Source organism: Calonectris borealis, chromosome 2 (assembly GCF_964195595.1).
Source record: "Calonectris borealis chromosome 2, bCalBor7.hap1.2, whole genome shotgun sequence".
NCBI lineage: Eukaryota > Metazoa > Chordata > Aves > Procellariiformes > Procellariidae > Calonectris > Calonectris borealis.
Window position 1 is genome coordinate 127,388,413 of NC_134313.1, and position 26,521 is coordinate 127,414,933.

At 35.3% G+C, this 26,521-nt stretch overlaps 1 protein-coding gene across 1 annotated transcript in view; it reads left to right on the top strand.

Moving 5' to 3' along the window:
- The window catches only part of NEK10 (NIMA related kinase 10), a 95,420-nt gene continuing 68,899 nt past the window's right edge, over nt 1–26,521 (top strand). Inside the window, exons 1-21 of the mRNA XM_075143387.1 lie at nt 1–74; nt 401–461; nt 1,460–1,590; nt 2,093–2,191; nt 4,992–5,076; nt 5,867–5,908; nt 8,053–8,131; nt 8,478–8,545; nt 9,601–9,680; nt 10,845–10,931; nt 12,356–12,580; nt 13,692–13,831; nt 15,493–15,554; nt 17,790–17,867; nt 20,751–20,815; nt 21,818–21,920; nt 22,021–22,149; nt 22,694–22,831; nt 23,508–23,553; nt 24,169–24,290; nt 24,489–24,591. Coding sequence (XP_074999488.1) covers nt 1–74; nt 401–461; nt 1,460–1,590; nt 2,093–2,191; nt 4,992–5,076; nt 5,867–5,908; nt 8,053–8,131; nt 8,478–8,545; nt 9,601–9,680; nt 10,845–10,931; nt 12,356–12,580; nt 13,692–13,831; nt 15,493–15,554; nt 17,790–17,867; nt 20,751–20,815; nt 21,818–21,920; nt 22,021–22,149; nt 22,694–22,831; nt 23,508–23,553; nt 24,169–24,290; nt 24,489–24,591 — 2,017 coding nt within the window. The remainder of the gene's footprint in view (nt 75–400; nt 462–1,459; nt 1,591–2,092; nt 2,192–4,991; nt 5,077–5,866; nt 5,909–8,052; nt 8,132–8,477; nt 8,546–9,600; nt 9,681–10,844; nt 10,932–12,355; nt 12,581–13,691; nt 13,832–15,492; nt 15,555–17,789; nt 17,868–20,750; nt 20,816–21,817; nt 21,921–22,020; nt 22,150–22,693; nt 22,832–23,507; nt 23,554–24,168; nt 24,291–24,488; nt 24,592–26,521) is intronic.

Sequence of the window (26,521 nt, forward strand, 5' to 3'; positions counted from 1 at the left end):
ATGCCTGATCAGGGCAAAAAGTTGAAGAGCACAGAAAAAGCAACAGACAAAAGACCTCATGGGATCTGTATGAGGTATAGTATCTGACGTCTTTCTTTGAACTTCAGCAGGACCCATGTGGAATTTGCACTAGCTGCCAAAGCAGAATGCTTTAATTTGAAATGCAGTATAAACATGACAACTGTTACTCTGGTCACAAAGTTTATTTACACCTTTGTTGATTTAAGGCATTCTGGAGAAGCTATAAATTCTTCTCTATGCAAAATGGGGACTCTAGGCAACATTAGAAAACTTTATTTTCTGTCAGTAGCATTGTTGCTTGTTGACCTTCTTTACTCTGACGAAAGTACTTTTATGTAACTATTAACACATATATTTATGCTATTGTGTTTTATCCTAGGGATTATTCTGATCTTAAAAGACTTCAGTCTCTCTTAAATGTTCAGTCAAGCAACGAACAGGTATTTTTTAATAACTATTATTTTTCAATAACTATTAAACATGCTGTAGAATTGTATAATTATAAGTAATGGTGATTATGGATTGTGGCAGTTACGTAGGTTATTGTGTTCCATTATGATTAAACATGTTAGCAAAATCTTGTGTAGTGGATGTGGTGTCGCTTTTTAAAAATTTTTTTTTTTAATTGTTTCATATAGTCAAGTAGCCTAACAGATTTCTTTTCTTCCATGCTGTTCCACAATGTCATGAGGAGGTAGGCTTAGAGGTGTATTACTTACAACATGGTGAAGAGTGGTAAAGAATATAAAATTAAAAAATCAGCATTTTAACTTTAAACAATTTGTCTCTGGAGAGTAACGCTTCAGTTAAAAATCTTCAGGGCATAAGTATCAATGCATGAAACTTACAGGACACAGTAAAATTTCCTTCACCTCAAGTCACTTAGTGAAGCTTGTGTTTGCCATTTGAAGCAAAGAAAACCAGCACATGATGATGTTTGTGAGTCCTTGAGAATGCCTTTCTATCCTGTAAAAAGATATGACAAAATGACGTAGGGAATTGTCCATGTGAGATAGGAGTTACGCACTCCCTTCCTGGATAGAGGCATGGAGTGCTTTTGAGCAGAAAGCTGAAACATCTGAGTTCTACAGCCTAAAAAGAATATGAAGGCTGTGCAATTGTAGAAGTGGGACAGGTAAGAAGCATAGCTAATGAACGTGTGTTGCAGATTCTATTGAGCTTTACTATTATAAATTTTAAAAGACACTGTTCTTCACATTTTATATATCTCCATGTCCTTGTTTTCCAGCCTTGCTTTACATCAGTTTTCTACCATGTCAGTTTTGTTTTGCATGGGGTGTGTGTATATTTAATAATGGCAGATTATAGGTACAAAGTTCAAGTCAGAACTTGAGAAAAGGTACTTTTGCTTCATAACGTTCTTATAAAACTTAAAATGCAGTGTTTGATTCATTAGTACTATCCCTTTACTTCTTAGCTTCCAGCTATACATTTTGAAAGTGGTCAAACCAGTGTGACAAGAGCCCAGCAAAATGTCAAAAGCAGTGAACAAAAACCCCAGGGTCAATGGCAAGAATCAACAGAAGCTGTTGAGCTTGAAAACTTTAGGTAAAAAAAAAAAGAGCTAATATGATGACACTGTGTTGTATCTCTGAACATATCTTAAGCTTCTTGAGGTGTTTAAGGCATTTATATTTGTACTTAAGTGTGTTACTTGTACTTTCTTGTTAACCCACTGTCAGAGATATGAATTATGTATTTTTAACTTTCTAAACCTAACTGTGAATGTTCCTGCCTTTGTAAGTTTCAGACACGTGCTCCCACTCAGCAGAGTGTACTGTTGAGGGTTAATATAGTCAATTTAAATAAAGTAAAGGTTTCTTTATTTGGAAAGCTTATACTATACCATTATAGTAGTCCCAAATTATGCATGAGACAGACTGTTCTTCCATGCTGTTAATGTCTGGAAAACTGAAGTTGTGTTATTCCATTGTAACCGCTGATATGACATTTCTTAATTTTTCTTGCTAATGTTAAGTTTTGGCAATCTAAAATTCTGTTGTGGCAAGATAATCAGCAATTCAGCATTTTTCTTTTTTTTCCTTATTAGCGTGACCTACAAGAATGAGAGAAATTTTAGCAAACATCCCAAACATAAGCTGTTTCAAGAGATCTTTACAGCTTTAGTTAAGAACAGACTTACCTGCAGGTCAGTAAATTGAACACACTCATATCCAAGGAGGGTCACTCTTTCTTGCCTTAAGCGAAGAACCAAGATGCATGGATAATGTTTCATACTGTTTCAACAATATATATGGCATATATGTTTCAACAATAGACCTCTGTGTGGAAACTGCCAGCTTCACATCTCTGCATCATCTCAGTTTTAAATAATCATCACTTCTGTTTTGGCTTTGAAGATTGAATGCTTGGGTTACTGGGACGGAAAAACGAAGGCCTGGGTGTATAATAAAATTTGGATGACCAAAATTCTAACATCTGCTATGTTTCCTTGATCATTTGTCCATATCTCGTATCTGTAATCTATGGTTTGCTTTTCTAATTTCATTTTTATTTTACTGATTTTACTTGTATTTTATGGACTGCTGCCTATATATAGAAAGATCAGTGGCTTTCATAAAATTCAGATAAGTTTATGCTACTGTTCATATTTATTTGTATTAGTGTATATAACAGGATTAAAAAGGGAAAACTCTTTCTTATGCTGCTGTCATTTAAGCAAGGAAGAAGTGCAAGACCTTAAAAAAATAGGGGGAATAGAAAAAGATTATCGCTATACACCACTGCAATGTGTTGTATTTTTCCTTTTTAAAGCTCAAGTACATTTTCTGAAAAATCTTAAGTGGTACAGAAGCTTAAAGGAAGAATCCTAGAGCATTTAAAAGTATTAATGTGTAACTGCTAGAACTTACAGAAGTACCGAAAAACCACCAAAAAAATCACATAGTTTGCTTAGACCCTTTTTCAGAACTAAGTAGGGAACTAGGGATCTCATCTTTGATTATCTAAATAGCAGTGAGTTTAAGACAGATCATTTAAGTGATTTGTAAATCTGGTACCTCTTTTTTTGTAAGTGAACTTTATCATCTCAGTACCCACCCAGTGGGATGTCAGTGGCTCAGCTTCATTTGCCAAAAATCTAAGAATAACTTGCATTGTGTCTTCCCAAGTTCTGTTTATACATTGTGCCTTACCTCGTTCATATTTTGGTTTTTGTTTTCTTTGGTACTTCTTGATGATGATATAGCAAAACCAGCTTTGTGTTATAAATGAAAGCACTCAAGTAAGGTTAATGAAACAAGCAAATATTAGTAGGTATGTTAACCCCATAAGGTAAAGTGCAGTTACAAAGGTGATTTAGTTGCCCTTTATAAATATTTTACTATGGCTGTGATGGTGTCCTCTCTTTGGAACTACTGCCATTGCATTGTGTCAGAGCCTTAGAAACTGTCACCCTCATCTGCATTATGCCACTTCTGCTGGCATAACTATGTTCATTGGGGTGCAAGAAAAAATCACACCCACTTATTGGCATCACTGTGTCGGCAGAAGTCCTAGTTGGAGCTAGTTCTGTTGACAGAAAGCTGTGATCAGCTTAGCTTAAGTAGTTTGGATAAGAAGTATAACTAAGCAGGCAGAAAAAAGCCTGCTGGCATATGCTGGATATACACTACTAGATACTAGATACACACTACTAGGTTATCTAGTAATGTGTATTGTAAGCCTATCTATCATAGAAGAGGCTTTCAAACATTAACCAGGCTCAGAGAATTACCGTCCCTGCTAATGGAAATGTGACAGATGCGTTGCTCCATTAAACTTCTGTCAAGAGTCAAAACTTTTTGAAAGAAGAACTTTGTAGAACCATCGTGGTAGTGATCTTCAGGCCACTTTAAAATCTGACCTACAAATTTTGCCTACCAGTATATGGTTGCTGTTTTCTTTCCACGGAAGTTTTGTGCCATTCTGAAGTGGCCAATTATGGAAGCATACTGAAAAATAGTATTACTTTGGGCAGAATATTCGCATAGAAGGGCTGAGGTTTTGTTAGTATCTATTTGCAAAACATTTATTTTTATCAAAATATTTTTAGCCACTGGCATTGTTCCCAACTGCAAATGATAAAAAGGGAAGAGAACTGCCACGTCTCATAGACTTCTTCCATTCCTTGGAAACTTGCCCAGATACTACAGATTCTATCCTCTCAGTTAAAACAACAACAAAAAAACCCACTGCAAAGATGTCCAATTTTAGGTTTATTGTAAATAGGAAAATGGGGACGTATACCTTCAACAGACAATGGAAATAGTGATTCCATTACGGGTATTTTATGCAGGATTGGATGCTTTGGATGCTTTGTGCAAATCTGAGTTGTGTTTTCTGCCAAGTCTAGTCCTGGGGAATTGCATGGAGAAATATAAAAGAGGAAGTTCTATTTGAAAATATAATCCTTTGTCAAGAACATTTAAACTAAATAACAAGTTATTCCAAGGACTAATGGTATTAGAGTTTTTAAAACCCAGGATAAATTATGATAATTCAAAAAATTATTTCAAATCTAGCTATTTTTATTTCTGTAGCACCCATGTGTTTTTTTAAAATATTTTTATATAAGTTTATTTTGTGCACTGAAGTTTGATATGTGGTTTCTCAGTGATTTTGCCTTTTTGGGCCTTGATCCAAACACTTCAAGTAAGTTTATATCAAAGCATGATCAGTTTATGCTTAGAGATAAGCATGTACTTTCCTGCATCAGTTCAGTGATAATAAGTGATAGCTGTCAATGTTCATATAATGAAATAAATTTATTTAAAGCTGTTACTATGTTTGAATATAAATCGTATTAAAAGTTCTGTAGTATAGTATGTTGTACAGCTGTTGTAGGTCACTAATCTTCTAGTTGATTGATTCCTGAATCAAAGTGTTTTATCTAAGTTTTAAGACTTTAAAATTGTATTTGGTTTATGTTTTGAATATTTCTTTCACAGCGACTGGGTTAATCAAGCTCCGTCCATCCATTTTCTTAGAGTATTAATCTGCCTGAGATTACTAATAAGGGATCCATGCTATCAGGTCAGTATGCCAATATACTGTTTCTTGCTTGGATGAGAGATCATGCTTGGATGCATATAATCATCATGCATATGAGTTGTTTTGATGCATGTGTATAAAAACGTGCATTCTTATGGATGCATACTTATTATATGTATGTACTTATATTTCTATATGTGAAGATGTGATTTGCAAACAAACAGATTCCAAGAGTGAATTTGCACTGTTACTGCATAACTTGCTAAATTTGTGGTATTTCTTATGTAGCGCCTGTTGTTGCTAACCCTAACAAAGAACCGGTAACTCTCCATAACAGATGGCTTGGTCATTGCTGTGAGCCCTAGACTCCGTACTTGACTTTGTCATATAGATATGTAAAATTCCCATAATGTAGTAAGTGAAGAAAACTGAAAGCTGCCTATTCCTCCTAGCAGCCCAATGCTCTGAACTACAAAGAACTAGATTTTAATTTTATTCCGGCTATTATAGTTGTTATTCATAGGACTAAGCCTCAGACATCTCTTAAGATTTTTTTTTTGCATGTATTTCTTTTCTGTATGTTCCAAAGCTTATGCTGGTTCTCCAGTTTTAGAACCTTTAAAAATTTCACTTTTGTGTTTTTATTAGTCTACTTGTAAGTAATTCTGAACTTTGAAGGTGCTAAGCATCTCCAGAATCCATTGACTTCGACCACCAGAGTTAAGGTTTCTCAACATTCATAACAAACAGAGCATTTATATTCTAGTGTTCTCTCATTCTAGTGTTTTCTGTATTTTGACTCAATTTTTTTTTATTTTTTATTTTCTTCTAGGAAATGCTCCACAGCTTGGGTGGGATTGAAAATCTAGCTCAGGTAGAATTCCTCATAGTACTTTTGTCCATTATGTTGCATGTCAGTGTATTATGATTAGAATGAAATACACTGTAAAAAGCAGTGTACATATATTCTTGGTTTATGGAAAGAAGCGAGTCTATTCCTCTGTTTGCGCATAAGCAGTTGGTGTGGTTTTTTTTCACTGGTGCACAAAGCAGCTCTCCTTATAATCTAGCAGCATTTAACCCAGGATTTTTAGTTAGGAGGCTTAACAAATGCCTCCTGAAGTGGGAGAATGATTAGAAAAGTCAGCACAATTGGTTCAGTCAAAAGAAACCATAGGCTTTTGAAGGAAGATGAGTAAAGTCACCTTGAACTGTAGCAAATGACTTTTCAAAGGTAAAAGCATAGTGATAGAATGTTGAACAGGTTTAAATTGGGGGACTACAGTACTATTGCATTACAAAACATTATTGATAACTGACTGCTGTATTGTTATTGCTCTGTATAAATACTGCTTTACTCCTGGGTTTTTAATACTTGTTCATCAGTGCCAATTTAGCAGTGAGATATGACATATCTTGAATATTTTTGAAATCGTTGGGAGTTTTCTTTCTGGAAAAAAAATCAGAATTTTTATAACAAATGTATCTTTCTAGAATGCAGTCATCGTTCATTAATATTTATGGAGCCACCTGTATTTCAAAGAACCAATAGTGTGCTATAAGCCCTTTGGTCAGACAATCAGCTGTTTGAAATGTCCCTAAAGTTGCAGGAGTTAAAGATTCTTAATTTCTAATGGATATGGTTCCCAGAGGAACTGCTTGGCATTTTCCAACGCTTGCATGTCATTAACGCTTAGCCCTACTTTTTGAAGAGCTTGCACAATGAAAAGTGCAATGGCCTGCTGAGACATTGGCAACATCTGCAAGTGGAGTCCTCTGCGGCAGGAATCCAAATTGTATAATTGATAATAATTTTTACTATGCATGTGTTGCTGGCATAGAGAATTTAAAAAGTCATGAGATGCAATTTTTATGATTTCTGAACTTCTGGGGAACTTAATCTTTTGTGTCCTTTGCAGCAAGATAAAATTGTTAAATGGGTTTCCAGCACTTTGAAATGCAGTTTGAAAAAAGTTATAGCCGAGACTTTAAAAAATCCCTCAGAAATTTGGAAGGTGACAGTTATTTCAAGGTGAATTGTGCATCCAAATCTTCTTGTCAAATCACAAGTCTAAAGTCCTCCATTAGACTATTTTATACAGCATTAAAAACATATTTTTTAATTTTTTTGGGCAGTTTCAGATAAAAAACTGTTCTCATTTTTAAGTGTTCTGGGGTGTTTCAGTAGAAAACACTAATAAAATTATTATTACCAATATTACTTTGCATAGTAGTGTCCTCCTTGTGTGAGTTTTCTTTCTAAATTGTGTGCTACTACTGTAGTTCTAGCCTCTCTGTACCCTCTGCTTGAAACTGCTGTAGTTTCCCTATACAGTGTTCTCAAAATTTCAAAATGCCACCATATGTAAGATCAATATATAAGTGATGCCACGAATCATAGCATGATTTTATGTACTAACAAATATTACATCCTTGTGATAATTCTCGTTTCCTGGAAAAATATGTTTGACCAGGTAGTTATTAGGGTTTTTAAAAAAGATTGGCCACCATTTCCCACCAGTTGGCTATGTCCAAAAAAAAAACAAAGAAAGAAACGCCCCCCCGCAGTTGTGTAGGTTTTGTAGAGTCTGAGCCTGTCAGCTGTGTGGATTAAAGATCCATCTGGCTGTTCCAAGCAGTGGCCCAATAGTAGATGCTGAGGGAAAAGTTTGAGAGCAGAAACATGAAGTGATAATTCCCCAGAAAACTCTTATCAGCCTCTAGTAGCTAGCAAAGAAGGGAATTTTGGCCCTAGAAGTAGGGTCGTTGTATTTGATAGTCTTCAGTGGATTTTCCTATTGTGGAATTTTACACTTGCTTTTTGAATTCTCATACTTCCAAGATCTCTTCTGTTCCCTGACAAGTTTTACAGCAAAAGTATGCGGGATGTTGCAGGCTTACCTTTTTCGTGAAACAGACGCACCACCTACAGGCTATTTCTGTGCATAACACGTTAGGTTTCTGAATTCTTAAAACTATTTTTAATGGTATCCTTTATTTTTTCCCCTCTACTTGTAGTACATGGAAACAGTAGCAAATGGCTATCTTGATTACGGAGAAGAGCAGCATAATGTAGACAAGTTGGTCAACATGACATGTAAGTGTTATAGCTGATAACAAATTATCACTTAGAACTTTATGGATGAGGCTTAAAATGTTTAAAATACTTGAGATGGTCATGAAGTAAGATATTACTAGATTCATTGTAGGCATCATCACACAAGTGAAAACTGAAATTGCTGTGGAGAAGCACATCTTCGTTTTGTACATAAGTAATATTTCCTTAGGAAATTAATACCTCTTTATGCACTGAAATAGCAGAGTAAAATGAGCTAGTCATGGTTCAGAGAACTTATCCAGTGTTTTGCTTTATTATCTGATTAGTAAAATGAAAAATATTAAGTGATAAAGCTTCAGTTTATGTGACTTCCTTTGTTCCATAGACATTTTCCAAAAGCTTGCTGCTGTTAAAGATCAAAGAGAATGGGTTATAGCAAGCGGAGCACATAAAGTAAGTCCTTTATGAAACTGCTAATTATAACCAATTAGCTACTTAACTGAATGACTTATGCTTTTCAGATTTGATCTAGGTGGGATTAGGTTCCTTACCTTGTCAAGCTTGTAAAGTAAGATAATCTCAGTTCTGTGTTTTACAGTATTAGTAGTATCATAAAAATTATTTCTTGTATGTAAGTTAATTGGCCTGATGCATGGTTATTGGTTCTTTGAGATAAATAGGTCTTAAATGTTTGGACTAAACTCGTTCATGTAAAAATTAGTACTCACACTGTCCTGAGCTACATGTTACTATGACATAAATTGTTTTATATAATTTTTTAATATAAATATATTTTTTATTTACATTTTTTGTGTAAATTTCTGCTATGATTTTTCAGTTATAAAGTGTTCTATGTCTAAATGGAACAGTGTCAACCTAGACAGTGACAAGCTGGATATCCCTTGCTATACATTACCTCCAGTTTAAGCATCTATACTTAACCACTGCTGATTTGTGGCCAAACTGAGAAATAGTAGAGATCAAGATCAGTATAACTCGTGCTTTGTGATTCTATTATGCTGCAGTAAAGCATTGGCAATTGTGATCAGATAGTATCGGACAACACATTTTTAGAGAATCTAGATAAATATGAAATTTACTTTGATATAAGTCATTAACAGAATATATGCAGGGCCTTAAATTACATACTGTATTGTTAAAATATAAGCTGAAAATTAACTTTTTGCTTCAGGAGGCCTTGATTTAGAGTTCTGAAGTGTTTTACACAGGAACAGATTTTTACAATGGTATATTAAGTTGGACAGATGATTTAGCAGTAAAGAGAGATGCTAATTGCAGTTTGAGAAGAAGCATCCTTGCTTGTCCAACGTCTGGGTGTATATTTAAGTGTACTTAAACTGTACTTTAAATGTGCCTAAGACTTTTAGTGTATTGTGTAAGGATTTGGTATCTTAATTTTGACTTTTCAATAAATATATGTGTTTGGGTCATAAAATAAAAGAATATAATTTATATTTATTTATCTTGTTTCATGTTTCATTTTCCAGACCTTAGTAAATTTGTTATCTGCCAGAGACAGCAATGTGCTTTTGGGTGCCCTCCTTGCTCTGACTAGCCTAGTAGAAAGGTAGGTTCAACTTAATGTGCTATAGTTCACAATAATCATTTTAATGTTCTCTCTTAATACAATATTAAAACTGCTGTTTATGAGGAAGATCTTTTTTTCAAAATAAGGGCCTTGTTCTGTGAAGGTCTATGAAGTGTGCTTAATTTTATATTGAAGCAGTAGAAACTAAGTAGAAACTTTGGTCCTTGCAGCAGACTTCTTGCTCATGTGGAGAACTTTGCAAGACTGGAGTCATAGAATCTCTCTGCAATCCCTATGCAGGATTCTGTAATTCTTATTGACTTCCTGCATATAAAAATTTTTTATGCTGAGCTTAATATAACAATGCCTCACAATAACCAGCAAGAATATTGTTGAGAGTAGTAAATTATGAAAGCATACACTTAAATCCATGTATATGTATCCCCTCTTCACTAATGACCATTTTAAATAAAGATAAGACTTTTTTTTCCCGGTGTAGAGGGAAAAAAAGGAAAAGGAAGATACAGCATCTTTCATCCTTAATAGTTTTATAGAAGAATAGCTGCTGCTTCTGCATTATTGTTCTGCTGACTTCCACACTTGTATAACAATTTTATCTTTTAAATGAAAAATTATAAGGAAAATTACAAAACTGAAGAGAATAGATACAATTCCTTGAGATCAGTAGAAATTTATTTACTAAGATTTCTCTGGATTTTCTCTTTTCCCAAATTAATTCTATTTCAGTTTAATCTTTTTAAATATCAGTATTAATTTAAATTATGTTATACATACATTTTCAACTTCCATTTAACTTTCTTCACAGAATTAAATGTGTTACATTTGGGCTGGGCAATAGTGTTTGCAGTATATTACAAATATTCATGGAAATTGTATTTGATTCTAAAAATGTACCTAATGTGCTTAATTTCTAGTATGAAACAAATGAAATAAATTTGTATCTTTACTTTTATGCATTCACATGTACTGTTTTTGTACTGGGAAAATTGGAAATTGTTGCAGTGTCGCTCTTGAGCTAGCAGGTTTTTGTGGCTTTAAATATTTGTGTGCATAATATGATATTATTACTTAAGACTTGAGAAAAAAATAATTAGTCAAATGTATGAGGAGGGAGGCTAAAGAGAAATGTGTTTTTTCATATAATTTAATTTGATAGAAATGCCAGGAATAATCAATTTGTAGTCCAGAATGTAGGGAGAAGATAAGTGAGCTCACCATTGTTGAGAACTTGCTGGTGATATTACATGAATACGATTTGCTTTCTAAAAGGTGAGACTTCGCTTGTAGATTAATTGTATTAAAATGTATTTTGACGTCTTCATTTAGGGACTTGTTTATTTAGAGGAATTAGATAATGTGCCACTTTAATATACTTAAGGTGAAGTTCTGATACCTATGCATTTTCAGTCAGATATTGATACAGGAAAATATTTTCTGGTAGTTTTGTTATAAGCTGTCTCCTCTCTCTCCACTGATGGCCTACAGCGAGGTGCAAATAATTTGCAATGTTACCATAAAGTGACAGCAGTCGCTTTTCTTGGTGCATGTCCTCTTTGCTTCTGGCAAACCTGAGTGGTTAGATGGAAAGCACACTGAACTCTGACAGTTCCTGGGATGCCCAATATAAACTAGTAAAAAATTGCAAGAAATATAGCTGTTGTAGTTTATGCCAGAGGCTGGGTGAGACCCCATATCCCTTCAATCAGAAAATCATAAAGGTTCCTTCAGTTCTTTAAATGTCCTTTCATCCCAGCTAAGCCTGCTAGTTGAGCATAGTATATCTGCATTTCAGTAAGAAACCAGAAGACTCTCAAATTTGATGATATGTCACTTAGACACATTTAAAATTCTGAAGACATTTTTTAAATTTCATGCTTAATTATTTCACATGTAAATTATTTTGCATATGACTAAAGATAAAGAAATTGAATATGCCAAAAGGTTTTATTTAGTTTCTGGGTTTGCGATTATTTAGATTATAAGGAAACCAAAAGTTTGTTATAAAAACTGGAATTTGAATGTAATGGGAAGCTGATGAAGTTCAGTGTTAGTTAAGAATAATTTTAAATTCAGATATGAATCTGAATTCATATGTTTCGTCAAACACACATGCAGCTTTTTTGCCTCAAGTGGAAATGGAAATTCCTAACCGTATTTTCTATAGAAAGTCCACCTTAATTGGAGTGAAGTTAATGAAAATCTTGTACAAAACTTTTAAATGAGCTATCCAATCCCTTTTGTAAACATAATATTCAAACCATACTGGAGAAGAATCACGATTATTTGTGGAGTTATTCTGATTTCACAGTTGGACTTTACAAGTTCATGCAGTCAGTGCTACTTGTAGTACTAATGCCATTAAACAAGAAGGTGGTACCGTGGATGACTGCAGTCCACCTGGCCACCTCCATCCTGGCTGTGTATGCTTGGCTGCCTATGCTGATAGTCAAACTCAATATGAATATAACTTCATCCTTTGTGCAAATTTGGACCTCCTCCTCTTTCTTTTTTTTAAACAGTGACTTTAACCAGTTTACAGTGACTTTAAGCAGTTTTCTTTAATTTCTTTTTTTATAGGAGGTCTCTGTTCTTTCTTAAACATTTGCTGTGGTTTTTTTCCCTTTACTAACTGACAATGCAAAGTAATGATGGAGTTATTGTTAAAATTTCTTGCTGGTTTTTTTTATTTTTAGGCTCACAGCAGAGTTGCTACGTCTCCTCTGTGCCGAGTCACAAGTCAAAGAGCAAATAAAAATGTATGAAGGAGTTCCAGTCTTGCTCAGTTTACTCCATTCTGATCATATCAAACTTCTATGGAGTATAGTCTGGATTCTGGTACAGCTTTGTGAAGACCCTGAGGCTAGTGTGGAAATCCGAATTTGGGGTGGAATCAAGCAGCTCCTTCATATATTACAGGGGTAGGTTTTCAGTCCTCAACATTGTGGCAATTATATGAGACTGTTTCATATTTTAAGATATATTTGACCAAGCCCTGTTTTATCAAATAGCATCTTTGTTTTGTTCAGCTGTATGTGATGTCTGCAGGAATTAAAAGGCTATTTAGAACATAATGAATAAGCAGTATTTTTTTTCAGCTCTGCATATTTGTCATGGTTTAACCCCAGCCAGCAACTAAGCACCACACAGCCGCTCGCTCACTCCCCCTCTGGTGGGATGGGGATGAGAATCAGAAGAGTGAAAGTGAGAAAACTCATGGGTTGAGATAAAGACAGTTTAATAGGGAAAGCAAAAGCCGTGCATGCAAGCAAAGCAAAACAAGGAATTCATTCACTGCTTCCCATTGGCAAGGCAGGTGTTCAGCCATCTCCAGGAAAGCAGGGCTCCATCACGCGTAACAGTTACTCAGGAAGACAAACACCATCACTCCAAACATCCCCCCCTTCCTTCTTCTTCCCCCAGCTTTACATGCTGAGCATGAAGTCATATGGTATGGAATATCCCTTTGATCAATTGGGGTCAGCTGTCCCACTTTGTTGTACCCCCCTCCCAGCTTCTTGTGCACCCTCAGCCTACTTGCTGGTGGGGTGGTGTGAGAAGCAGAAAAGGCCTTGGCTCTGTGTAAGCACTGCTCAGCAATAACTAAAACGTCCCTGTGTTATCAACACTGTTTTCAGCACAAATCCAAAACATAGCTCCATACTAGCTACTATGAAGAAAATTAACTCTACCCCAGCCCAAACAATATTTCATTGTTATCTTAAGGTGTTTTTTATATTTTCAGTGTATAAACTAAATAATGAATAGATTATAAATACGTCATTGCTGTCTACTTATTTTCCCTATTAATCATACATCCATTTGGTGAGCTAGAATTGTGAATATAATTGATGAACGTGATAAAGGAATTTTCTGTTTAAAGGCTTGTTTGCTTTTTCAAAGTGTATTAGTGAAAATACTAATTTCACTAATTCAGTGAAAAACATACAAATTTTCAGAGCATCAGAAATGGTTAACAAAGATATGTTAAGCCATTTTTTTACACTGTAATTTGATTTTATTGTTTTTCAGGGAAAGAAATCTTGTTTCCGATCGCTCTTCAATTGGAAGTTTATCTAGTGCGAACGCAGCAGGGAGAATCCAACATCTTTATTTGTCAGATGATTTGAGTCCTGATGAGATGCAAGAAAATATTTTCTCACTTCAAGCAGGTAGGTTTATAAAGCCTAATCCTCTGTTACGTGTTTACTTACACTTGCACAAAGGGATTAAAAATATTTCAAAACTGAAATTGTAAACTTTTATACCTGCTTTAGGGAGTGGGAGCACCAAGTCAGCTGTGTTTATTTCTAAATGTGCAAGACCAGTACATATTTTCAAAAAGCACACTTTTTTAGAAAGAAGCAAAGGTTAAAGTATTATGTACATGGGAATCATATATATTTCTTCCACCTCTAAAAACATCTCATTTTTTTTACTTTTGTTTTTAGACTGAGATTATTTTTATTTGATCATATTTTTTCCCTCCATTCAAATTTACTATGGTAGATCAATCATGAAGTGGTTATGATGGAACTCTTTCAAAGTAGTATTTTAAAGATTACCAGTCAGGCGAGAATTTCTCAGTAGTTATGAAGAGAATCCCTTTTAGAGGAGATTTCTCAATAAGACGTCAACTGTCAATTCTGAAATGCCTTCTGGAGGATCATGTCTTTTTCCAGTCACTATAGAAGGACAATGCAAAATATCATACTAGGATTACATGACCCTTTGCAGCATCTTCCTGAAAGCTGTAACATAATACATGAGTTGAATACATTGAATACTTCATCATGAACGTTACCTCTGAAGAGCTGGTAATGTGAAATAAATTGCAGTACCAAAAGTATTGCCAGTGTGCAGCATATTGCCGGGTTACTTCCGCCTTCCTTAAGAACTCCTAAGAAAGAGCAAGCACTGAACTTACAGAGGTATTTTTTAGTTCTGACTGAGTACTTGTTTTTATTTTTAGCCTTCTGTATTGGGTGTGGGCGGCAAGGTTTTGTTAGCAGGGGGCTTGCAGAGGTGGCTTCTGTGGGAAGAAGTGAGGGTTTGCCCTGTGCTGGACACAGCTGGTTCCAGCTGGCTTCACAACAGACCCACTGCTTGCTAAAGCTCAGCCCATAAGCGAAGCTGGTTGTGCATCTGTGAAAACATTGTTAAGAAAGGGCAAAAATGCTGGGTGAGCAGAGGAGGAGAAGAAAAAAAAATAAAGGGGTGAGAAACAGCAGTGCAAACACCAAGGTTAGAGAAGAAGGAGGGGGAGGAGATGCTTTAGGCACTAGAGCAGATTCCCCTGCAGCCCACGGGAGAGACCTCGGTGGAGCAGGTATTCATGCTGCAGTGTGTGGATAGGACCCATGCTGGAGCAGGGCAGAAGTAGAAAGGAGCAGCAGAGTGGAACTGTACTGACTGTAACCCTCATCCACTACCCTCCAGCGCTGCAGGAGGAGAGGGTAAAGGAGTTGGGAGTGAAGGAGTGAAGATGAGTCTGAAGGGAAAAAAGAGGATGGTATGGGGGAAGGTGTTTTTTTTTAATGTTTTGTCTTTGGTTTTTTTGCTATCAAAATTATTTTGATAATTGGCAATAAATTAAATTATTTTTCCCCAAGTCAAGTCTGTTTTGCCTGTGATGTAACTGGTAAGCGACCTCCCTGTCTTTATCTTGACCCACGAGCTTTTCCATCCTATTTTCTCTCTCTGTCCTGTTAAGGAGGGGGAGTGAATGAGCAGCTGGATGGGTATTTGGCCCTTAGCTAAGGTTAACCCACCATGCTATCTGAATATCTTTATGAATCTGGCCATAAATGTTACATCTGAATTTTTATTCTAGCTTGTTGTGCTGCAATTACTGAACTGATGCTCAGTGAGACTAACGCTTACCAGGTAGTACAGGTAGGAAGACTTTATTCAGTTAAGTAAGGCATTATAGTTTATAATTTGACTTAATTGTTCTTATTTGTCACTATCATTCAATTAATAAACAAAATGCATTTGAAAGGGATTGGAAAATATGCCGTTATATAACTGTAGTATCTTTGTTTCTTTATATATTTACACACAGAGACATATACACAAAGATATCAACATATGTATGTAGTTGTCTGGGAGAATAAACAGCTTTATTCAGACAGGGTTCCTTTTGGTTGGTATCGCTTGCCATGCTTTTGCCATATTCAGAATAGGATAGTAAATAAGAGTAATCACGGAATTAACTGAGAAATACAAATTCTGAATTTCATGAAGTTTATTAAAACAAACTCTGTGCAGCTTAATATTGGTGCGTTGTTGTTTCACAAACAATTTCTCTTTTCCTCAAGTTTGGTATTTCTGAGATAACTTCCTGGCATTCCATCCCCAGGGTTGTGTTTCTAAACTGCATTTTAAAATGTAATATTTAAATCAGCTAGAATCTATGGTTCTGAAAACCATTCTTAAAATCCCTGGTGTGTACTCCAGATATAGTCAAAGACACAAATATTTAGGACGTTAATACCAGCTAAAAGCGGTAGCCGGCTCTTATACTCTAAATGTTAAGTCAGTGATCAAAGCCTTCAAGTTAGCTTAAAACCCAACTAGAGGTATTCCTAGAGGAATCAAGAGAACAAAGAGCCTTAAATATGACTGGGAAAGAAGTTTGTGTATATTTCAAAACTATTGGTTAAGAGGAAAGGAATGGAAGTAAGTCTAGAAAAAAAAAAATTTCTATGTATATTAAGTACTGAAATTGCCAATAAACCATACTGATTTAGACAACATTTTATCTGAAAAATATAACTACGTACGTTTTAGGCTGAGTCTGGTTTCATCAAAATAAAATATCACTTATTTAAATTGGATATATTTTGAAAACAGTGTAACTCCTCTTGGACTTGGGAAATAAAAGGCTGATTTTAACATAGAGTTTTCCTGCATTGCACTAGCAGTGTATGATAACTGTGGTGTCAGTAAATTGCTTAAAAATTGATGGGACGCTGTGCAGGTTCAAGCTTAACTTCTTCCCCCACTCATCCTGTTAAAAGACAATGACCTCTCCCTTTGTCAAAACACCAGCCAATGCCCCCCTTTCAGATCAGGACATAGCTTCAAGCATGTTCATTTCAAGTGGTGTTCCACCCTACAACAGCCTCTTTCATTTTAAATCCTGCTTCTTTCTCTGTGCTAATATAACTGAGAGTTGCATGGTGAACAAGATGAAGGAACTCACTTAGGTTAAAAACAGATAAAGGAAGAAGATTTGCAGCTCTTTCAGTTATGCGCTGAGAAAGTCAAGCTAAGTGACCTCTAAAGGTTTATCTCATTCAGTGGTAAAGACCTCTTGGTTCAGGCAATTGAGAACCATTTACTTCTGCCGTAGCTGCCCTCTACCTGTCCATTCTGTCTCCTTGTCTCAACTTACAGCCTCGATAGCAGTTCTGGTAGCAGGCCAGAATGTGTTTATGACTCAATGGCTCTACTGCACAGCCTAAAACTTAGCTCAACTCTACCTTCATGAACAGTTTAAACAAACATGTCAGGAACTGCAGCAGAGCCTCTGCAGAGCTGACACATATTCCCTTCAACTCTGCTAGAGAGGAGAGTAGTATCCAACAGGGAGCTTGCCAAGTAACTGAGAGCAGTACTGTAACTAAATCTAGCAGTGCCCATCTATCAAACCAACGCGATGGATACATTAATGGAGGACACAAGTATGGTTACATGAAAATGGAAGCTGAAATACAGTATGGTTTTTACAAAATCCTACTGAAGACACAGATGTACTCCTCAGACTATCCCTTCTGGTGTTTCTCCAGTTTATTTTTATTGTGACTGGATTTTTGGTTCCTGACAGTTCAAGATATCCACATGGTGACGGGAGATCTGTTGCTGCAATTTCCTACACCTCTAGAGATAGAAGCATTGCTTCATTATCTGTTCGTAAGCTCTCTTTGCAGTATCAGTTTAAATGTTAACAATGATTTCATTCTTATGTACATTTAAGTCATTTGAGCTTATAATTTACGTGTGCAGTAGGATGTTGAGAACTTGTCAATTGGTATTAGCTTCTGATTTATCTGAAGTAACATTGGTTTTTATTTGTGGTTTCTATGCAAAGGAGTGCTGTTAATATTGACCTTTCTCTGTTTCCAGGCAAATGGAATATATATAATAGCAAAGCTGATTTTACCAAACAAAGAAAGGAATGCTGAAAAAGCTAATTTATTACAGGTAGCTCCCTTTATTATCATTGCACACTGAAAGCCCCAAACAGTCCCTGAGAATTTTTTATAATTTTAAAGTTTATTTTAAAGTGCAGTAAAAAAATCTTACTCAAAGGGGAAAAACCCCCCACCAAAACAAAACCAGGAATAACAAATGGTCCAGGAACTAAAAGTTAAATAGTGACTCAATTTCTGGTGTTCTGATCAACTTTGTTTCTGACACGACATATAGTGTAAAGGAAAATGAGTGGTTTTTTTGTGATAATCTCTCCTCCACTTTTTCAGGCTGCCCAGCATCTTTTTAGTGCCTTGTTATTCACTAAAACTCACTGTAGATTTGATACTGTACTATCTGTTTCTTTCTGGAGCATCTTACTGTGGCTGTTAAATAAAATACAGGAAAACATCATGTGAAGTAGAGCAAATTTAAATGTAGGATAAATACAGAGCTAATAAGCGTAGAATGGCTCTTGTTTTTGCATGTCAATACCCCCACAAATGTACTGGTTTGAGTCAACTTAGGCTAAAAGTTATCAGTAGTAACTAATTATCTATAGCTCTTCTCCAGCCTCTGTGAAATGGTATTGGTGTCTCTCTAAGCTATAGGAAAGTCGTGGTCTGGGGTTCGGGGATGAACACAACTGCTGCTGCTCCAGTTGCTCTTCTGTGGGCAAGTGTGAGGAGGTCCTTGGCACAGGTGAATGCAGTCAGGATCCTGTCTTTGTTTTGGCATAGCCCTACACTAACATGGCTATGTAGCTACTCAACTATCTAATCAGGTAGACATGCCTGGATAACGAGGGAAGGCATTTCCACAAAAAAAAAAAATTAATTGTAGTGTCATCTTTCTCATCACAGTTCTTCTAGATTGGGTTTGGAGTGCAGATTCAGTGCAGTAGGTACCTTTCTTCTGCAACAAGGTTTTATAGTGCACTTCAGTTAGATCAGCTTAAGGGTGAGATAGATAAAAATATTCCTAGAGGGTATATGAAACTAACATGGAGTCTAATAAACTCGAGCATATGCTCAGTACAGTTGCCTTATACAACTGTAAGGAGCTTAATTTATGCCCACTGAGATTTTTAGATTCCAGCAGAATGTGTTGGAAATAACTCACAAGAGATACTAAGCAACTGTAGTTGTGTTAAACATGAAGCCATGTGAATTAGTAATGGAGTTAATGATCATATATGAAAACTAAATCTCTTTCAGGCAAACAATAAGAAACATATTTTTTTAGGAAACCTTGTTCAGATTCTCACACTATCTGTATTGCCTTTATCATTGTTACTGCTATGCAATACAGTTGCAGCTATTGGAATACCCTTTTTGAATTTCATAGGCATTTTTCATAGAACTCTTGCAATACTGGTCTGGTTTTGTTACTGCTCTATTGTCTGTGTTTTCAATGCTTAAATTTTCAGCTGCTTTCTACCATACTATCTTAGTGATCTTACTCCATTAGTTCAAGGGTGCAGTGATATCAGTCATTTATTCTGCATACATACCATACGTAAAAATCATCATGCCTTAGCTGAAGAATATCACAAATGTTAAATATTAATCTCACAATACTAGTGTGAGAAAGACAAATATTAGTGCCATTTAAAATATCTATTTATCTCATTATTAATCTATTATCATGTCCCTTCACTGATGGGCTTTCTACAGTAAGGTCTATGTATAGTCTCTAAAATGAAAAACTTTCAAGGTAGCAACTATGGCCCAGCCGATCAGGGTTATTTTGTACAGCTAAGTTGTGACTGTGATTCTCAGTGGAATGTTAGACGTCTCCTGTGGTGGGACGTTTACTTTGGACTGAGAAGAAGCATTGTCTGTAAAAGAGACAGCTTCTTAGCAGCATTAATATATGTTCCTTTTCTGTGAAATTTCAAGTATCCTGCTTCCTTCAAAAGTAGCATTTGGCCTTTACTTTCTTCATTTAATGCATTGTCTATATATTGAAAGATTTGTTTTTAACATGGAGATTAATTCTGCAGTTATCACTAAGACACAGTTACCATTGTCTAAATAGGGATTATCACTCAGACGCAGCTACCAGTGTCTAAATAGGGATTATCACACACTAATGTTTTAGTCACTGATGCAATAAAGTAATTCTAAATTATGTTAAAGACATTTACTATTTGCAGTGTTTCAGATATCAATACCTTATTTTCCCTTTGGCTTACTTTATGTAATCATCTTTCTTTGGTTAGCCACATATTTGCCATATTATTGACTCTTGATAAACGGAATTAAAGATGAGTTGCATAAAAGCATACATATTAACTACCTGCCAGTGGCTGTTTTAAAAATAAACTTTCTTCAGTAGAGATCATATCGAAACCGAAGATAGAAACTGAGGTACATAAAGATCTCTGTAACTATGATGAACTTAGTAGTAAAAAAAAAAAAGTTGACCATTCTCTCTTTCTCACTTTTCTTTTTTGTTCCCTGTTAGAACTTATGGTGTTCTACACTGCATTTTTCAGAAAAAATGCAAAATGCTGTTTCTACTGCATCGTTACAAAACCACTGATTACATTTACCTTTTTCAACATTGGAGAAGAGAACAGGTCTCAAGTCTTGAGCTATCTGCAAATAAAAAGAGATGATTAAGACTTAAATGTTCCTCAGTGTGTACTATAGCTATAGTCACCCACTTCTTTTTTTTACTTTTTTTTCCTTAAATGGTCCTGTCTACTTTTAAAATACAGGAGGAACTTAATATATTTTTACGTTCTTCATTATCAGGTTAATAATCGATTAGTCATTTAAGTACAAAGTTTACTGATGTGTAAAGTCAAGGGGAATCTTTGACATTTATCAGTGGCTTTTCCGTTTGTGTATAAATTTGTCATTCATTTAAGTATTTTTCCTGCTGTAGTGTTATGCTTTCAGAGCCCTGAGATTTCTCTTCAGTATGGAAAGAAATCGACATATCTTTAAAAGGTATGTTAACAAAATGTTTTGAGAAACTCCCTTAGGATAGCTTTCAAAAGTCTTCAATCAGAAAGACAGGTTTTTAAACTGTCATTTATTTTCAACAAGAAGAAATAGTAATGGGCAACTTCTGTCCTGTCTACAGCTACGAATAGCCATTCCTGCACTGCATCAGTGCCAGCCTACAAGATTTAGATTTTCAGTGTGGGGACTTTGACTGTATGCATGCCAGAGAATCTGGCTCTGAGGGGCTCCTTCCTCCCCCGTGAATCAACATTTTAAATATGTTGAGGACAGATTTAATACTGTTGGAGATAAACCATACTTTTATCCTGAAGATTAGCAGATGCAAGTTACAGGCCTGGATAGTAGCAAGTAACTGGGAGCAGTAAGTGTTTTCTCTGAGCCCTCCAATCCTTCACATGGGAATGACTGTATCAAGCTGGTTTACTTAGAAGTGTTGCTGAAAGATTTGGATCAATAAGGAGAAAATGTCTTTCATCAATTACCCATTTTTACTAGTAAGATGACAGTTTCACCAGGTTGGCCACAAAGCCCATGTAAAACGTAACAGTTTGATTTGTGGGATTGGGATAGTAATTACACTGCCTAGGAGGTCTGCCTGTCAGTAGTCACATAATGCATTACAAGAAGGAACTCAGATAAAGTGACGACAAGCATAACATAAAATACTATTAGAAAAAAATAGGAAAATGACTGGAAACTCAGGAGGTGCATTGACTTTAAAGAGGCTTATATTTGTTTGGAGAACTGGCATTTATATTAATACCCAACCCATGGAGGCTGAAGTCTGACTTTTGAAAGATCCTTTAACTCCTATGTATGTAATGTTAGAGGGTTAATATCTAAATAGATTAGTAAAAAATAAGTGTATTATTTAGAAGGTTCTCAAGTAAGTTTTAACAACAAATGTTGAAAAGTCTCTGCTGTAGATTAATAGCTACTGTGTACACTGTTTCTAAAATTTAATCAAAATTTCAACCTTTGTAGACTTTTCCCTACTGACTTGTTTGAAATCTTCATTGATATTGGACATTATGTGCGTGATATCAGTGCTTATAAAGAGTTGGTATCAAAGCTAAATTTATTAAAGGTAAGTAAAAACCTGCATAGCTTTAAGAAGCTGTATTCTTAGCACAAGAAAGGCATGAAATATTTTATATTTTTTTACTTGTCATTTAATTTATAACCAGGAAGATGAATTGAAGCAAATTGCTGAAAGTATTGAGAACATGAATCAGAGTAAGGCACCTACAAAACATATAGGCAATTACGCAATTTTAGAGCACCTTGGCAGTGGAGCTTTTGGAAGTGTATATAAGGTAAACTTCCCTTTTGATATTAATTTACAGGTGTGAGGGGAGGCTTCATGAAGGGGGTCTAATACCTATTTTAGGCACTACCGTCCTTTGAATTTCAGTAGGGGAATGCAGGTCCAAAAGGGCCTTTATGGATCTGGGCTTGTTGTTAGTATTTACTGTGATTTTGTTTGTCCCCTCTTGTATTTATAAGATTGACCAGCGTATCTCTTTTACTTTCTTTTAATTCCTTTCCACAAACAGCATTTCTGTCTATTGCAAAGGCTAACAAATCTGTGTAAAACCACAGAAATTCGAGCTTGTTTTATCTGAAAAGCAACACTGGGCACAGTGTTACTTCAAACACTGTGGCAAGTTCAGCAGTGTACTGCTAACCTGTATTGTGGGGCTCCAGTTCTTTTGACTAATCACATCATACACAGAAAAAGCTATGATTCTAGCTTTTGTGAGACAGATTTGGACTTTGATAACTAATCTGATAGCCATAATAATATCCTTTCTATCCCCATCCTATATTAATTTTACAAGGGTTTTATCTTTTTCATAGGTTAGAAAACATAATGGACAAAATCTCCTGGCAATGAAAGAAGTCAATTTACACAATCCAGCATTCGGAAAGGACAAAAAAGACAGAGACAGGAGTGTGAAAAATATTGTTTCTGAATTAACCATCATCAAAGAGCAGGTATGTCTCATGGACTTTAGTATGGGCATTCTGCTGTTAGCATTATTAACTGTGAGTTCTCATACAGCAGGGCTTGCAGCTGCTGTTACTATTTTTGTCTGATCAGTACAATATTGTCCCCTTTTACCTGAATGCTGCCAATATTGAAAACCTTCTTACCTGTGGTGTTAGCAGCAGTGCAAATGCTTGATAGTAAAGATTCTTACTTTCTGTGGTGGCAGTATTTGAACTTTTTTCAGGGATTCTGTAAATTAAGATTGTGATAGAAAACTCATGAGTTCCATTTAATGAATTCTTGGGTTTAAAATACAGTAAGAAGATAGTCTTTTTTTGTAATTGAAAATTAAAAAACCAGACTGATCATTAGTGTTCTTATGCTAAGAAAGCCAATACTTTGATGCAGGCATAATTGCCCATCTTCAAACTTCATTTACTTTCTTTCAATTATTAAGGGCAGAGTGGATAGGAATCATGCTGTATTTTCCTCCTGGTTTGCTCTAGTAATGTGCAACACCTCTGTGTTTGGGGTAGCAGTGAAGGTCTACTGCACTGCAGTTTGTAAGCAAGTTTGTGGAATCCTTGTGGAATCCTTCCTTCCAATGTGTAGCTAAATATTATAAATACTGTGCCATCAGTTTAACTATTCTAAACATCCAAATTTCTTTCCTCATTGTAGCTTTGTCATCCAAATGTTGTACGGTATTATAGAACATTCTTGGAAAGTAAGTATAAATGCAGAGAATTACCACATTGTACATAATGAAGAAATAGAAATACATAATAAAAGCACTTACAGCTTGGAAGGAATGCATCAAATTTGAGCAATAAATGGTAGTGATTTCTTCAAGAACTGTTGAGTTCAGACAGGCTTATATTTCTTTAAAATTGAAAAAATGATGAGAAATAATATTTATATTTGTTTATCTATCAGTAAAACTAGATGCAATGTAAACATGTAGAAAGCATCATTCTCATCCTATAGAGTTAAGGATCCAACATTTACAACTGGAACGCTAAGAGGGGAGAAAAGCTATAGTGACTAGTAGAGTGAATGATATAGATAGCTCAGCCATATTGCTTTAATTTTCTTTGTTATAAAGAATTAGCTACATACACCTACCCACTGAGTGAATTCCTTATGCTGCTGTGATATAAATTGCGGAAAAAATAGAATAACAAGGAGTAGAACTACGATTAAAATGTATTTGTCTGTACAAATAAATTTTTAAAAAGTGAAAAATAACGGCTTGTAAAATATATTTTAACCTCAGATACTCTATTTTCAAATGCCTTCTGTATAAATGTAATGTTCTACTAATTCATTTTCTTTTATGTAGATGACAGATTGTACATAGTCATGGAGCTCATAGAGGGAGTGCCATTGGGAGAATACTTTCACTCTTTGAAGCAAAAGCAACAACAGTTTACAGAAGAAAGAATATGGCATATATTTATCCAAGTAAGGGCCTCCATTTTTTTTGTTACCAGGACTTTCCTGCATGTAATTAGTAGCACCGTTCATGTTTGTTAGGCTAATAAATGACAAAGTAATGCTTATTATGTTAAGCACTAATATCAATTATGAATTTAATTTTTTGTGCCATTATTAAGGTTGTAGTTAAGAATCTTTGTAAGGCTCTTTCTGTTTGTTTTTAAGCTTTGTCTAGCTCTTCGTTATTTGCATAAAGACAAAAGGATTGTTCATCGAGATCTCACTCCAAACAATGTCATGCTGGGGGATAAAGACAAAGTTACAATTAGTAAGTAGAACTACTTTACTTGAAGAGAATTTCCCATGATGTACGTGAGTAGAATTTCTTTACTGAAACTCTCAGAAGGTTTCAGATTCCCGGGTGTTGGTCACCATACTTGGAATAATATATAAATTATTATACTGTTGTGTAAAATGATTGCTAATGCAGATTTTGTGATCATTGCCACCAGGTGTCATCAGCCATGACTATATTTTTTGCAACTATGTATGTCAAATATGACAGAGGAGATGATTTAGCCCTAAAAAATTGAACTATAGTTATGCTTCAAAGCGTGTTTTTATTTAAATCAGCAAGAATATCGAGATAACCAGATTAGATAACAAGTGCTAATGAATGTATAAAGTACAACAGCTGTCTGTTCTACTCCGGTTGCAATTGTTTAGTACCCATCAGTTGTTCCCAGTGATCAGCTGCAGTGAGGTACTATTTGTCTAAGCCTGTAGTAGTGAATATTCTTGATGTATACTTCTATAATCTCCACAGTGTGGAGGAAGAAGCCTAGGCAGGTTTCAGGATAGGCTTTGAAAGCAGTATATGTGTGAACAGTACTCCAAAGTATGACAAAGTTTTACTCTTTCAGTGAATTAATACAATCTGGTACACACAGCAAGCCTTAAAGGCAATTCAGATACTGTAGTTTTTAAAGTTCTCAGAGAACTACTGCATGCTTTCTTACAGAACTAAATAAACAATTTGAATACTGCAAAATTGTTGTGAGAAGTCTTGGTGCAAAAACCAATCTCTCTTCTTTAAAAATAACACGGAAGTGTAGACATATGCACACACCCAACCACAAAACACTCAGCTACAATAGGCAAATATATTTAGCAACTGTTACTTTATAGTAAATATTTATACCTGATGATGTACGTACTTAAATTCATTCATTATTAAATTGTATGTGCTAAAAAGCTCTGATTCTTAGGAATGATATAATTTTGAAAGAAGGTGATTTAATGGAGCATTTGTCCCTGAGTGATGAAAATAAATATTCAGAATATTATTTTAAAGTATCATATAGTTGTATTTTATATCAATATACTGCCACTGAGGGGCACTCTTGTCTTGTTTTAACACCTTTGCCTTACTTCAGGTCCAACCTAGATACATAGATGTGTAAATATACTTTCAAATGTAAGCTCAAAATTGCCCTTCAAAAGCATTTCTATTTCTGTCAAAGGTTTACAGGAGTTGAGGAAAATCGGAAAAACTGAAACTTACTTTGACCATTTCTACAGTGATTGGTTCAAAATTATTGCAATATTTAAACAAACACTTACTTTATTTAGTACTTTAATTAGTGCCAGTGTATATTGAATTTTCGGAGGGTGCTGAAGAAGTTTTATCTATTACGTCTGAATTTTACTGAGCCTTGTTGTTTTACAACCTTAATGAAATTAAGAATAATTTACTTTCTTTCCAGTGATAGTAAATATGTACTGTATCGGTGCATGCTGTGGTATTATGCCTAACTCATACAGTCCATGTATGCCAAAGACTGGAGCATTTGCAATCTTGATAATTATATCTCACAGTATTTGTGGATAAGAGTACTATCCATCTGAGAATTTCAAGTGGTTCTAGATGAAAGTTAATGCAAGATGTCAGGTGAAGGTGGAAGCGTCTGCTCAAATATTGAGGAACCTTAAATCTGCCTCTGCAGTGAATTTAACCTGTCAGCTTTTATAAAAGGAGAAGGTCTGCTCTAAGATCTACTCAGAACTGTAGTTCCATGTTTACAAGCTGCACAGTCATCCTGAAGAGAGAGTGTTCAATTTTCTGGAGTCTTTCAAATCTCAAAACTGTGCAAAACTTGTCTCGATCTAACTAGAGTAATATTCCTGTGGGAGCAGTGTTGTGTGACTATGTCATTGAGATATGGCCTCTGGTGGTCAAATCATTTTGCTTCATAAAA